A 14,261-nucleotide genomic window follows, 5' to 3' on the forward strand; every position below is an offset into this window, starting at 1 on the left:
ATTTAGTTCTTCGAAGGCAAGCTCAGGGGTTAAGTGTTGCTGTAACCTGATGCTGAGTGAGGATTAGAATATATGCAGTTCACATAACGCGGCCAAAATGAATACACACAAATGCTTGAAGATCCACTCATTACTAAAAGTGTATGACATATAAAAACTAAGTAATGGTCAGAGTTGTCATATGGAATACTTAAGGTGTGTTGAGTGATTCACGTTGTCAGCTCATGCATTGAATAACCTTACAAATAAACATTCCACCTTAAAAGTTGTGGCAGTCGGCCCAGTGAATTAAGTTATTTTTTTTCTTAGTCTACAGCTGTTGCAAGAGGCAACAAAACATCCTTTCATTTTATAGCTACAGTCTACTACTCCCTACCGTATGAACAGTGGTACCATCCACAACTTTTTGCAGTGGAAACAGAAAAAAAAGCAAACCGAACTGAACTGTACCGTACTACTCAGTGGAAACAGAGCTAAAAGGAAAAACCATGATACTTATATGTGATACAAATGTTTTCCTCCCAACCCTACTGCTTGTATAACATGGGAAAAAGGAAATTCTACCTACTCATGATCCTGTTAACAGATCTCTTTTGTTGTTTGGTTGAGACAGAAACATAATATACAGCTAAAGGGAAAAAAAAAACTGAGTTGAGGTAAAATCATTATGACACTTTTCTTAATCACCTGCTGCATACTTAATCAATCATCATGTTTAAATAAAAATAGAGTGATGGTGGCAAAATGGGGGACACCATGTGAGGTGAATTCGAGTCAAAAATTGTACCCCTTCTCAGGGTCATATCTCCGTCACATCTTAACACACAGACATAAGACACATACTGATAACAACCACTGTGACTAACACCTCCTGAAGATATCATTATGTCCATGTGTCCAAAAATCTGCTGAAAGCTAAGAGAGAAAAGATGCTTCAGATCTTGCCTGAGACTCATCACCATATAAAGTTTTCTTCACTATCAAAGTAATTCACTGATGGATGTCGTACATTAAAGGGTACACTGGAGACAGGAAGTGCTTATACTTAATTCACCTTACTTATAATGATGCCAATTTGTGTGATAGTTATTGTAGCATAACAGCCTGTCACAGGTTACAGTGTGATGATTAGAGGAGAAATGGCAGAGCATAAAGATCCAGGTGGAAAAAAAAAACAACTCAGTCATGTAGGATTTTGCTAAAAGAAGGAAGTCACCTGTTCATTCATATATATAGATCCCAGGGGATATTCTGTGCATTTGGGAGCTGTTTAAATGTGTCCTTTGTGGTAGATTTTATTTTGCTGAACTAAATACTAAACTAAATAAATATTGTATACAGAATGTGAATCTCACTCTGAGTTACTGTTGTTCACAAACTAAAGAAACAAGAGATCATTTTTGTTTCGTTTTTACTGAATATCTGAAGGCAAACTGTTGACATGTAAAACTACATCACTTATTTTGTTGCAATTGTATTATCTTAAATTAATAATATATATTTTTTTTTTGCTAATTTGTCATATTGCAGAATATTGTCGCAAAAATGCCCTGAAATTTCCGGATATTATTTTAGGGCCATATCGCTCATCCCTAGGAGACATGTAGCCTACATAGCAGAAAGAAAGGGCAAATACTATCAGCTGGTTGTAACACTAACCTTAAACTTATTTATGCATATTTTATTAATTTGGCATGTTTTTTGTTTTATATTTTACTGTGAACCATGAATTTATAACTCAATAAATAAAATTTTACCTTTACATCTTTGAATTTATACTCTTCATCTGTGGTAAAAGGTTATAGGGGGCGAAGGTGTTGAGGATGGGCCATTTGCTGATAAAATCTCCCTCTTTTTCCAAGTCTTATGTGGCAGGCATGTTACAGTAAAAGTGAAACCGTGTTCATGTTTTTTGTGTACAATAACATTACGTATTGTTCAGGGTTTTCCCATTACTACATCTCACAACTCTTAAAGGAAAGACTGTAAAAATAACTTGCAGGAAATGTAAACTCGACAGAGGCAGAAGTTAAGAGGCAGCCTCTTAGCTCTTGACAGCTTTTACCACAAGTTGATTTGCTTTCTCCCACAGTAGTCTAGGGCTTCGCAACTGTAAGCAGAATAGCAGGAAGTGATCGGCCACTCACAGCGGTTGTAGTTGCCAGGTCTGGATGGGTCCATGTTGGCCAGCTCCCTCTCCATATAGTAAATGGCACGCGTGGCGTTCCCAGCAGGGTCCACCTGGATACGATACCCACTGCGAGCTGAGGAGAAGAGAGAAAGTCAGATTTCAGCTTCATGCAAATGTACTGAATTAGTGTGCTATAAAAATAACTGCAGTACAAGTACCTGCACACTGTAGTCATGGGCCACTTTAATTTTTATTAGTGCTGGCTCTGATCCAGATCTGAGGTATTTAACACTGGGTATCTACTGGTTTCAATTGCAACTCCAGCCCGATACTTATATTTACCTAAATGTTGATTTAATATCTGAAACACTGAAATCCCTGGTGTAACCTGCTAAATATGACGCAACGTTGTTGTTGTTTTTTTTCCCCCTCACTGTGCCTTAGCCGTAGATATACCATCAATTTGACGCAGAAGTATCAATCCCGCTTTACAGAGGGGAGGTTCTTCCCTCACAGAGGATCTTTAGCCGAGTACAGACACTGGCTGCAGAAAGCATGCAAACCAGGCTTAATTTTGGCTCCAACAGCGACGATGGCAATTTTAAAGGTATAATATGAAGAAATTGATGGTTGTTTATTAAACACTATAGCCAGCATTTGAAAGCCACCCCCAGATTCACTCAGATAGGAAGATATCTGAACTGTGTAACCTCATCAAAAGGGGCTGGTGTGGCAGGGGCGAAGTCAGAATACTGAATACAAACACTGCAGTTCCTGTAAGTGTCTGTTTTTTCCTCATTTTACTCACTGTGGTCCCCTCCACCGTCTTGGTCATGCAGCAGAGGCACCTGGGAGCCCTGACCAACTGCAGAGACACAGCAACGCAAACTTAAACAAGGATTCATCAAAACTCAACATTAAGCAAATTGAGTGGGAGATTTTGTCATTATGAAACTCATATTTTCAGTTACTGTTGAACTGTTGAACAATTATAAGAACTGCTACAGGAATGACTAATCAGCTGACAAGATTTAAAAAAAAAAAAAAAAAAAAAAAAAAAAAAAAAAAAAAGAAAAAAAGGGCAACTTACCAGAGCTGGCGCCATCATAATCACGACTGTAACCATTATGGGGAGGTGGGGGTCCAGCTCCATTGGGTAGAGGAAGCAGAGGCATAGCAGGCTGGTTCATTGAGCCACCGTATGCTGGCTGAGCATACATACTGGGAGCATAAAGGGTGGGAGCATATTGACTCATTGGCACACCACCTTTCTTCACTGCTTTTCCTGCCTCATACACTGCAAAATAAAGGAAGACAGTTGGTTAGAGTTGAGCGAAAACATTGGGTGGAACAGTAGAAACACTTCTCAGGTCTTCGGGTTGCAGGACAGAGAATTAACAAACAGCACCTGCTAAAGCCAATACAATTTTAAGGGTGAACTTAAAGGAATAGTTAAAAATTTTGGGACACAATTGTTTATTTCTTGCTGAGAGTTAGATGGACACACCAATACCGCTCTCAGACAAGAGTGGTATCAATCTTCTCATCTCATCTAATTCTACCATAAAGCAGTAAATATATTTCCTAAACTCTTGCAGTAAGGATTAAAGATGGTTTCATGGTGGATAATTTTTGGTAACTTAGCATGTACAGCACAGCTAAAAACAATAGATAAACAATCAGAACCCACTTTGTGAGGCAATTTTGCTTTAACAATTCAGTAAGCCGTGACAAGTGGGTAAATTTAGATCCTGTTTATATGACAACGATTTTAACCGAAAGCGGTAAACTTAAGTTGTGTTTTGGCTGATTGTTTACACGACAGCTGTGTTTTGGGTGCCTGAAAACACACAATTTGAAAATGGGCTCCAGAGTGCAATCTTTTGAAAACAGCACCGTCTCCGTTGTCATGTAAACTTGCAATATGCAGTTCCTCTTTTTGCACATGTGCATTACGGTTGGGAAAACTTTGTGAATGACGTTGTTGAAGAGAATGAATGGAGGGAAAACTTTCGTATGTCTAAGTGTTTGTTTATACATCACCGCTCTGTAGAAGGAAGCGCATGTGTGCTGTTTCATTACAAAGTCACATCGCCAACTACTGGCCTGGCAAGTATACTACAACGGTTTTGGTTATTTTGTGGATCCATGTGCAAGGATTGTTATCAAATCATTGTTGTCTGACCACGGAACTTTTAACAAAACGAAAATGAGAAATGATTCTGCCTTAGAGTGTGTGTTTTCATTTGTTTTCTTTGCACATAAAAAAACAAAGACAAACAAGAGCACAACAGCACATATGATTAAGTACGCTAAGACTGGGAACTTTCCCTTTGTTAATGTTACATTCAAGCTGGGTATAGTTGGACAATTTTTTAATACTTGTGCCAGAACGATATCAAAGTTTTCATACTGATGGCAAAGCATTTTTTTTTAAAATATATTTTAGGAACCAAATTATGTGTAGTTTAAAATGTTTCATTTTTGTAAAAAGTGACCAGAGCTTAATTTGATCGACATAGGTGTGTGTATACCTGCATGTTCCTGAAATATATATTTAAAGCCTTTTGAGACTGGATTAGTATTTTATTAGTTACATGTGTTTTTATTTTTATTTTCTTGAACATGTTTTTTTTTCTACAAAACCTTTATTCATTTAACAAAAGAAGCCAAACTTGGCAAATGTTAAATGTTTAAGGAGCCATACAGGAAATTTGCCTATATGAAACACAGCCTAATATTAGTAAAACTATGATTTGAATCAGAAACTGATCTGAGATTCTGATCAAAGAATCTGACTGAGTCATTCAGTGCAACAATACTTCACTCAGAGCTTTAGGTTGATACCAGGGCGGTAAAAGAAAGACAACAAGTTCAGTCATTGGCTTTCCATTTGGTACTTACATGCTCGTGGGCAGCAGCAGCGGTCGGGGCAGCACGGGCAGCTGATATAGCAACAACACGTGTGTGGGCAACACTGGCACCAGCAGATACCGATCAGGAGCAGCAACAACAGGAAGCCAAAAACCACCAACACAACCAGTAGCCAGTCTGTGAACCAACAAGGGGTGCATTAGATGAATTTATATATTTATTACATTATTATGTTTTTTGTGTTTTATGTATGGAACTTATGTGTGCTGTCTTGGCCAGGACTCCCTGGAAGAAGAGATCTTGTATCTCAATGGGACATTTCCTGGATAAATAAAGGCTAAATAAAAATAAATAAAAAAAATTAATCCATGAGACTTGATTTTCCTCCTTTAAGGCAATACTTCACCCACAAAATAACTATATGTATCTATGTGTCATGCTGTGTTACCTTGAATTCATGAGGAAAACTTTGCTTTTCTCACATGGCTCCATGGAGCATGGTGAACATATTGATTTATTGATTGGGGGTCACATTTAACAACAGCATGTTGTATGCAGTATAATTCAAGTTTCATTTATCCAGTCATACACTCTGTCCTTCCCAAACACGAGCAGTTTCTCTGGAAAAGCCTCAGCAACACGTCTGGCTTTACAGAAAGCAATGATACTTTCACTTTCAGTCAGTTTTAAATAGTAACATTTCAGCAGATGTGTGTCTGGGAAGTACTGAGCGTACAATTCAAAACAGATGTTTTGATATAGTTAAATAAAAATCAATATGGTCACCGTTTTCCGTGGAGGCATGCGAGAAAAAGTTTTCTTCATGAATTCAAGATAACAAGACATGACTAATTAATATACAAATGATCGATTTGTGGGTGAAGAATTCCTTTAACAGTTAAAGTAAGTCCAGAAAATAAGAAGTGATTATTTTCATATGTTTACAACACGTCATACACATCAAGCTTGAGTCAGTTTGCAGCCCTGCGCTACAGATGCATTAGTCTGCAGCACACTGCAGCAGTGTAGGGGAGTGACTAGTTACACGTAATTAAATTACATGAAAAAAAAAAAAATGTTATTAAAAATGTAATTAAATCACAGTTACTACTCAAGGTGTTGGTGATTACAAAGGTGTTCAAAAGGCATCCAAATAAACTCTTCTCAGTTCAAAGTTTATTTTTGGAGAATGACATTAATTCTTTAGCTTTGCATCTTTTCACCATGCAGGAGTGTCTTCTTTTGGCCTATTTCCAGACATCTTTAAGCTTTGTTGCCCGGTGTAAAACATCTGTTACAAATGTAATCAAAGTATCACAAGTAATAAGTCACATTACTTTGATGAAGTAATTAAAATTGTTGCATTATTTATTACATGTTTAGCAAGGCTACTAGTGATCTGTAACCTAATGCATTTCAAAAGTAACCTCCCCAACACTGCTGACATACCTGAACCCCTTTTCCTTGAAATCACACCCCTTTATATAAAAAGTGTCTCAGTCTGAAAGGAATTAAACTTCAAAACAGTCTGTAGGAAATGTAAATTAGACACAGGCAGGTGTTAAGTGGCAACCTCTTAACCACTTAAATTTCAAAAGTAACCCAGTACTGAGTATAAGTAGATATATAATTTAATAAATCACTTAAGTTTTGGTTGCATTTCTCCATAAAACAGTAAATCTCCAGGTAGTTGCATACAAATGCATCTCTGGAAACCAGTCAAACAGAGAGTAGCAGAAGTTTGGGCAGCCTAATCATAGGTCATCCTGCTGTTTGTTTACAAGTGCAAACAAGTTTCAGATTTCATTTCTGTTATTGAGTGTTCAGATCAATGAAGCATGTTAGCTACAGTGGTAATTTGGGTGTCTTTCAAGGTTCTGTCAAACCGGTAAAGCCGGTTCATCCATGTACCAGGGGCATGATTTCACTCTGCATGTCAGTTCAGGCAGCACATGCCACTTAGCAAGGAGACAAAAACAGCAAAGAGAGGGGAGAGAGTCAGTTTAAATGATTCAACTACCTGGTTTGTTGGAGTTTAAAAAGCATTATTTGGTTGTGTGCACTGATAAGGACATAGCATAACCCTGAATGCCCTTTTGTTGCACCACAGACTACAGAAAGTCACACATGGGAGCTGAGCCATAGTAAAGAAAGAAAAAAACAGAGGCAGATAAGGAGGGAGTGTAAGCTAGAGAAAGGTAGCGATTTAGGTGAACACAAGCACTCAACATTTTTACCACCAACAGGATGTTTGTATTTAGAGGCCTGTTCTCAAGATGAGTCATAGTGGTATTTTGTCAGTAGTTATGCGCTTAAAGTGTGATCTTGGCCAGAAAATCTATTGCATGTGTAAGGACTACCTCTTTCAAACTGTTACCACAACAAAACAAAATAAAACCTGAATACACACTCAGTACAGCCTAGGTGTTGTGTGAGAAATGTTTGCCAGTCCCATCTCCTTTACAGCTAAACTTAACCCTCACTCAAACACTTCTACTATGGGTTAAAAACATGAGCGAGCTATATTAAGGGGCTTGTACTACCTTCCATAACCAGTAAGTCAATGCCAGGCAGGAGGTCAGTAGTATTTGACTTTCTCTCTGTGAAAGAAAGATAAAGCCACAATTACTTGAAAGTGGTATCGGTCTAATTCTACTGCCTACATTGAATGCCTCCAAACACTGGTGGCAAGTATCCACCCTGTTGACTGTACATCTGCCCACACACTACTTCATTCAGCCACTTGTTACGTCAGGCCAACTTTATTTGGAGCTCTTCATTATTTTAAAAACCTTATGTGTAATCATATGTGTGTGAGTGGGAGGAGGAAAGTGAAGAAAAAAAGGAAACATGACAAGAAAAAGAAGAAACGAGTTGTGTGTATATGCGTGACCACATACGCAAATGAATGCAACCCACCCAGTACAATTAGCTCTGTGTAGTCTTCGCCATTTCCTGAAAGGTCCTGGGAAGAGATCACAGAGCAGACGTAGACACCGCTGTCACCCCACGCCGTCTGCGCTATATTCAGGTCTGCGTCTGAAAGAAACAACAGAGCCAGATGGGTACACTCATTTTTTCTCAGGTTGCCTTCATTTTAATAAACTGAAAATGGTTAATGATGTACAGATCCTAATGACTCTTTTTTTTTTTGTCCACACACATTTGGGAAGTTTAAGGGGCGTACAGGTGAATTCTAAGTTTACTTTATTTACTTATCTGATTAATTCAATCACAATGGCCAAGAGGCAGCAACAGGAGGCAAATCCGTGCAAGACATCAAGCAGATCCAACCAGGCAATTTAATTGGTCAACTATACCTTTAAACCCGATCAACTCAGCATGACAGCACACCTTCCACATTAATAAAATTATCACTCCACCATTTTCCCAGAACTAAATCAAAAATCAGTATGCTGCAATACTTACACAAAATGGATCGGTCTAATTTATGGTACTGCCAGATCTCTGCTTGTGAAATTACTGTTTTTAAAGGCTAAGGGGAACAAACATGGGCTGAAGCAGAATATTTTGTAAGATATAATCATGTTGTGAATCTTTTTTTCCAATAAATTTTGACTTTTGGACTTTACAACGCTCTGGAGTTAATTGTTATTGCAAATGTTTGGATCACATCAGCTGCAACAGTGAGTCAACTACAAAGCAGTGACATAATCTTAAAAACACCCTACATGTGAGGTTTGAACATAGCAGTCTAAAGTTTTCATCTTGTTAATCACAACAACACTGAGCAAGCAAGGCATGGCTGAGTTTGAAATGTGTGGTATTTATTCAGCTTGGGGAAAATCCAACAATCTCTACAAAGGGTTAACTTAGTTAAACTGGCAGGCTGACTCAACAGGGACTAAAATCATCTCTGTTCCTGAGTCATTACTAAAGGTTGACATAATTGCTGATCAGAAACTACTGCTTGTAGTGATTTTTTGAAGAAGGGGAAACAGCATGAAGGTGTGGAGTTTTAACATCTTTCGCACCTTATTCCAGTCACTTGAAGCTGCAAACCGGAACAAGTGAAAGCCAAAAGAGATGTGGGCTTTTGAAATGACTATATGAATGAATGTGTTAAAGCATAAATTGTGTTTATACTTGAAGATACGGAGGGGTTTTGCAAATGGTAGTTCTTATAAATGATCTGAAACCAGTGGATCTGTTGCTTGGCATGCAGTGGTGGCCAGTTCACAAGAGAGTACAGGTTACAGTGATGAGTTTTGGAAGGGGCACAGATGACGAACCCAATGACATTTACCAGTTAATTAAGTTGCCATAATCCAGCACTGGGAGAATTATCATATTAACCAAGGTCTGCTTTGCAGAGTGGGTGAAAGATACTTTATGATGCTACAGGAAACCAATTCTTGCTCTAACATTAAAGAGCAATGTATGAGCAATGTTATGTGTGTTTGAAAGGAGAGTGAATTGTGGAGCCAGATACCCAGGCATTTAGAGTGCTTTCAAACCTGGTTCAGTTAAATCAAACTCAAGTTCATTTGCTCTCCAAGCGTGGTTTGTTTGGGCAGGTGTGAGCACAGCAATCGCAATCGGATGTTCACCAAAACAACCCGAACGAGACCTTCTTGAAGAGGTGGTCTCAGTGTGGTTATAAACAAACTCTGGTGCGGTTCGTTTGTGGTGAGAACGTGTTCCGACCTCAATCCAACTGCAGTCACATGACGCATTGTTTGGGTTAAACATGAGCATGTTACAGTCCTGGAGGATTATTAATGTGCACCTCCTCCTGTACTGCCTTAATATGCACATTCAGCACATCCAGTGCATCAACACATTGTTTTCTAGTTGGAGCCGCACCTTGTTTTCAAACTGTATGGTTTGACTAAAATGAACAATGACGGCAATATAGTCCACGATGAGCAGCGCTAAAAATCAACCTGCATAGTTGTCCCTCCATTGTGACATTAGAAAGTGTCACATTTATCTTGCAAGTGTACTCTTCTTAAATGTTTTGTTTTCTTCCTGGATTTTTTCCGCAAGGAAATTCTGACCAAGCAGCTTCTTTGTGCAGGAATGAAATCAAGGTCTGAAAGCGCCCTTATAAGATTTGACCATTTCCAGTTCAGACTCATCAAGTGAGGAGATCTTGAGGCAAAGGGCGATTTGAGCTAAGTTCTGGTTAAGGAACACACATTTTGTTTTACTGGCATTTAGTTTCCCTCATTTTTATAAGTAAACTTGAAACAGTCATGTCTGTTGTCAGGTTGTTCCAGTCAATCATTAACAGACAAAAGAAATAGGTGTTTGTTAATAAACGTGCACACAGTAGATAAAGACTGTCAGGATAACTTTAAAGCATTGCACAGTCGTGTGTGTGCGTGCTTGTGTGTTGCACGCACACACTGCTTGAGAGGCTGTGTAAAATACAGACTGAAGAGTTTCAGTATGAAGCTCCACTGGAAAGTATGACCCCCTACAATGTACACTCCATTATGAAAACCAGACCACAGCAGGCTGACTCACAGGGGACTATTCATTCTGGACCAAAGACGACAGATATGGCAGTTTCACCCTAATCAGTTGATACAGTACAAGCTTTTTTTTTTGTTTGTTTAAGTAATATACTGATACTTTCTTCTGTTGCTTATTTTCAGGTTTCGGCATATGTGACCTCCAGCTACGTCACTGAGTTGTAAACTCCCTATCAAGTCATTGTTTGAGTCACTGTCTGCACTCAGCTAATGCATTACCTTTTCTTACAACTGTACTTAGCAAATACTTGTCCATGTGTCATTGTCTCTTTATCTTTTGTGTGATATTGCATACGTATTAATTCCATCATTTTATCTGGTTTTATTGGTATTGTTACTGTTTTTTCCCCTTGCTTCAGCCCAGTAAAGACTGGACTTTGAAACACTCTAAAGTTATGATGATGATTTTCTCCACAGTATCAAAGTATTTCTGTCATCTAAATAAATTATTTTCTCAACTGTCCACCTTCCAAGTGGGTACGAGGCAGGAGTCCATTACTGAATAACAACCCTGCAGCGTGTGTGGCGTGTGTAGTGTGTAGTGTGTAGCTTACAGGAACATGAGCATGAAAAGGCCGGTCATAAAACCACTAGCTCCTCTTTTTATGTTCCTCTCTCGTGTGCCACCCCCGCACTTAACTGCACTTACTGAAAATATGACCATGTGATAAATAAACCTTGATGTTTTATGTAATCTGTCGATAAAATAGTGTCACTCCTGGTATCCTGGTGTGTGCTTGAACTTTGATTTTTATCATGGTTTACTGAGGTTTACCTGAGCAGCAACCTCTAAGGCTGAAAAATTAAAAATGCCAAAAGCTGCAGTTCCTTGAATGGCCACTTGAGGCTGGCACCAAAAGTGAGTCATCAAAATATACGCCCATGTTAAAATGTCCAAATTTATGTACATTATTTTGTACTTTTTTGTACTTTATTCAGAATGGGAAGAGTGGGGAGTCAAACTGCATGTTATGTCTACGTTCACCTACACCAGGGAAATAACAGCAGAAATTAACATTTGCCTGGTTAGAAAAATATATAGCAAATTTCCCCATTCATGACAACTGCATGGGGGGTGAATTTTTACACAAACCACCTGTTAAAATATTATTAAGGCTCAAAGTTTTGTGAAATTACTAGGGCTGTAGTCTCCTGGTCGACTAGTCGATTATTTGGCCGCTATGCTCTCGTCTGACCAAATTCTCATTAGTCGAATAATCGCCGTGTTACTTTCATAAGGAGAAAAGTGCCACATCAATAGCTTTCCAGGATTAATCCATTATTTCCTGCGTGGGAGGACAGGCTAAGTTACCTGTGAAAATGGGGGTGTTTTCAAAACACCCCCATTGTTGACAGAAAGTTGAACTCGCCCACCCTCACGCTCAGCGTCGTGGTGACGTAGACCTCCTGTCAGTTTCTGTAAGCTGAAACCATTTCCCTCAGTGGAAACGAAGCTTGTATTTACTTGTATTTCACAGATAAGAAACAATAAGTTGTGAAGACAGTAAAGCCTCCACTAAAATAGCATTTTCAGTCTTGTGTGTGATTTATCCTTCAGGGATTTATACGTCGGGATTTATCCTGGCTTCGTATGAGCAGAGGAAATCTCCGCTCTTCGCTAGGCTAATGTATACAATGTAAAATGACATAGGCTGGCGCTAATAACGTTAGCATGTTTAGGATAAGACAGTCGTTTTGTCAGTGAATGTTGTGAGTTGTAATGGAGCCCAACTGTGTACCGTTACCTGTGTTAGATGCTGCTGTTGTCCCTGGTTTTATATAAGAAGAGGAGAAGATCGCTAGACACTAGGCTAATTTATACAATGTAAAACGCCACAGACTTGTGCTAATAACGTTAGCATGTTGTATTGGTGGGGGAAATGTGTCCAGATAAAGACAAGTGTTTGTCTGTGAATACTGTAATTTATATTGAAGCCAGTTTGCGTACTTGTGTTTGAAATTGTCTTTATTAAGCCATATTTAATGTGTGTTTTGAATCAACTAACGTTATATAAATAAAGTTTGATTTGAACTAAACTTTACAGCATTTAACCATAGACAGTCCTCCACCGCCGACTAGTATTTTGAAGGTGTAACTACAGAGTGACAGACACACCACCGCAGAAGTAAAATTAATGTGCAGATTTTTTTTTTCCCACGACTAATCAGTTAGTTGAAGATTATGTGCGACTTTAGTCGACCAAGATTTTCTTTGGTGGACTACAGCCCTAGAAATTACGGGCATAACTGCTATGAGTGACAGGCTGTCTGTGAGGCGTCACCTTAGGATCTTAGTCAGATCAACCCTCTCGTCCAAATTTGGTCATTTCTGGTAAAAAAAGAAAAAAGAAAAAAAAAAAGCTACCAACAACGAAAAACACCAAATCCAGTCCACAAACCAATGGTTGACGTTACAATGGCTCCGTCCATTAGTTTTCTTAGTCTATGTCTCCATTGAAAAATTATTGCTGTTTTATTCCACAGGGAAAATTGACATTGATGGCATGAAGATTAAAGTTATTATTAAAAGATAAATTGAGAATTTAAACTGTTTCAAATATTCAGAATCAATATGTATCAATAAATTATTTTTTGACAACACTTCAGTCTGTGGGTTTGCCCTGCACCAGCTGGCACCAAGGAGAGAAGAACCACTATGCAGGGAGTACTTTCAGTTCTTTAAAAATTGATGTGAATGTAAATCTAGAGGTTGAATCTTAATTTCTGGAAGAGTCAGATTCACATATGGTTTCCACACTAACGTCGATCCTTTCTGTCCCATGAGGCCACATTCAAGCTATCTCAGTTTGAGAAGCAGATCTACACAGATATGAGAGTGGACACTCATACAAAGCTCTGACGTAGTGAGACTAGTGTATACCCAATTTACACATACAGTTACTAACGGAGTAAACGTGAAATCATTCACTATCTTTGACATACTGGGTACGAAGAAAAAAAGCACATTTACCATGAATTTTTGCTCAATAGTATGTGTAAAATATCATCATAACGCTTTAAGCTTTTTAAATTAATTTGTGTCACAATTTCATAGAGCCTGAGGTGGTCTCCTTAAATGTTTTGCTGTATTCAACCAACAGTAAACACTCAAAGATATTCAATTTACTATGATGTCACATTCAGAAACTACAGTCATGAAATATTTGGCCTTTTTGCTTTAAAACTGACTTAAACAATTCTTTGATTCATCAAAACAGTTGCCAAATAATTTTCTGTTGATCGACTAATCTTTGCAGCTTTGATGTTATATTAACACCTACGTTTACAAGATTTTTTTTTTTTTTTTTACATTTAATATATTTATTTACCTGTTAAGTATATAAAGAAAATCATACCCTGTTATTACTGTACATCTGAATGCGATTTCAAGGTGTTCAAGTTTCAACTTACTGTTTAGGATGCTGATCTTGCGACCCTGGTATTCGGTGCCGAGGGTGACAGCATTGCCTTGCTTGGAGGCCACTATGCGCACCGTCCTCTGGGAGTCGGCGCACTCGATGTTGGGGTCATAGTTGGGGTTGCCCTGAGATAAAATATTCTCTGCGCTGCTGGGATTTAATGCAGCCTGGATGGGATCCCGGCAATACGATTTGTACCTCCAGGTGACAACAGGAGGCTGGGTGGCAGTTGTCTGGTAGTTACAGTTGAGGGTGACTGGCTGGAAGAGGATGACAATGTACCTCTTGGTGGGGCACTGGACCGAGATAGCCATGGTGGACTCTAGACAGAAATAT

General features: G+C 38.6%; 1 protein-coding gene across 2 annotated transcripts in view; it reads right to left on the minus strand.

Moving 5' to 3' along the window:
• The window catches only part of lsr (lipolysis stimulated lipoprotein receptor), a 34,546-nt gene that overhangs the window by 18,183 nt on the left and 2,102 nt on the right, over window positions 1-14,261 (minus strand). The window contains exons 2-8 of one of the 2 annotated variants that reach the window (XM_049582882.1): window positions 13,918-14,247; window positions 7,925-8,044; window positions 7,549-7,605; window positions 5,036-5,182; window positions 3,222-3,428; window positions 2,940-2,996; window positions 2,148-2,264 (exon numbers count right to left, since the gene is read on the minus strand). In XM_049582882.1, the coding sequence (XP_049438839.1) occupies window positions 2,148-2,264; window positions 2,940-2,996; window positions 3,222-3,428; window positions 5,036-5,182; window positions 7,549-7,605; window positions 7,925-8,044; window positions 13,918-14,247 (1,035 nt within the window). The remainder of the gene's footprint in view (window positions 1-2,147; window positions 2,265-2,939; window positions 2,997-3,221; window positions 3,429-5,035; window positions 5,183-7,548; window positions 7,606-7,924; window positions 8,045-13,917; window positions 14,248-14,261) is intronic. The other variant, XM_049582884.1, reaches the window with a different exon arrangement.

The sequence above is a fragment of the Epinephelus fuscoguttatus genome, linkage group LG8, assembly GCF_011397635.1.
Source record: "Epinephelus fuscoguttatus linkage group LG8, E.fuscoguttatus.final_Chr_v1".
Classification (NCBI taxonomy): domain Eukaryota; kingdom Metazoa; phylum Chordata; class Actinopteri; order Perciformes; family Serranidae; genus Epinephelus; species Epinephelus fuscoguttatus.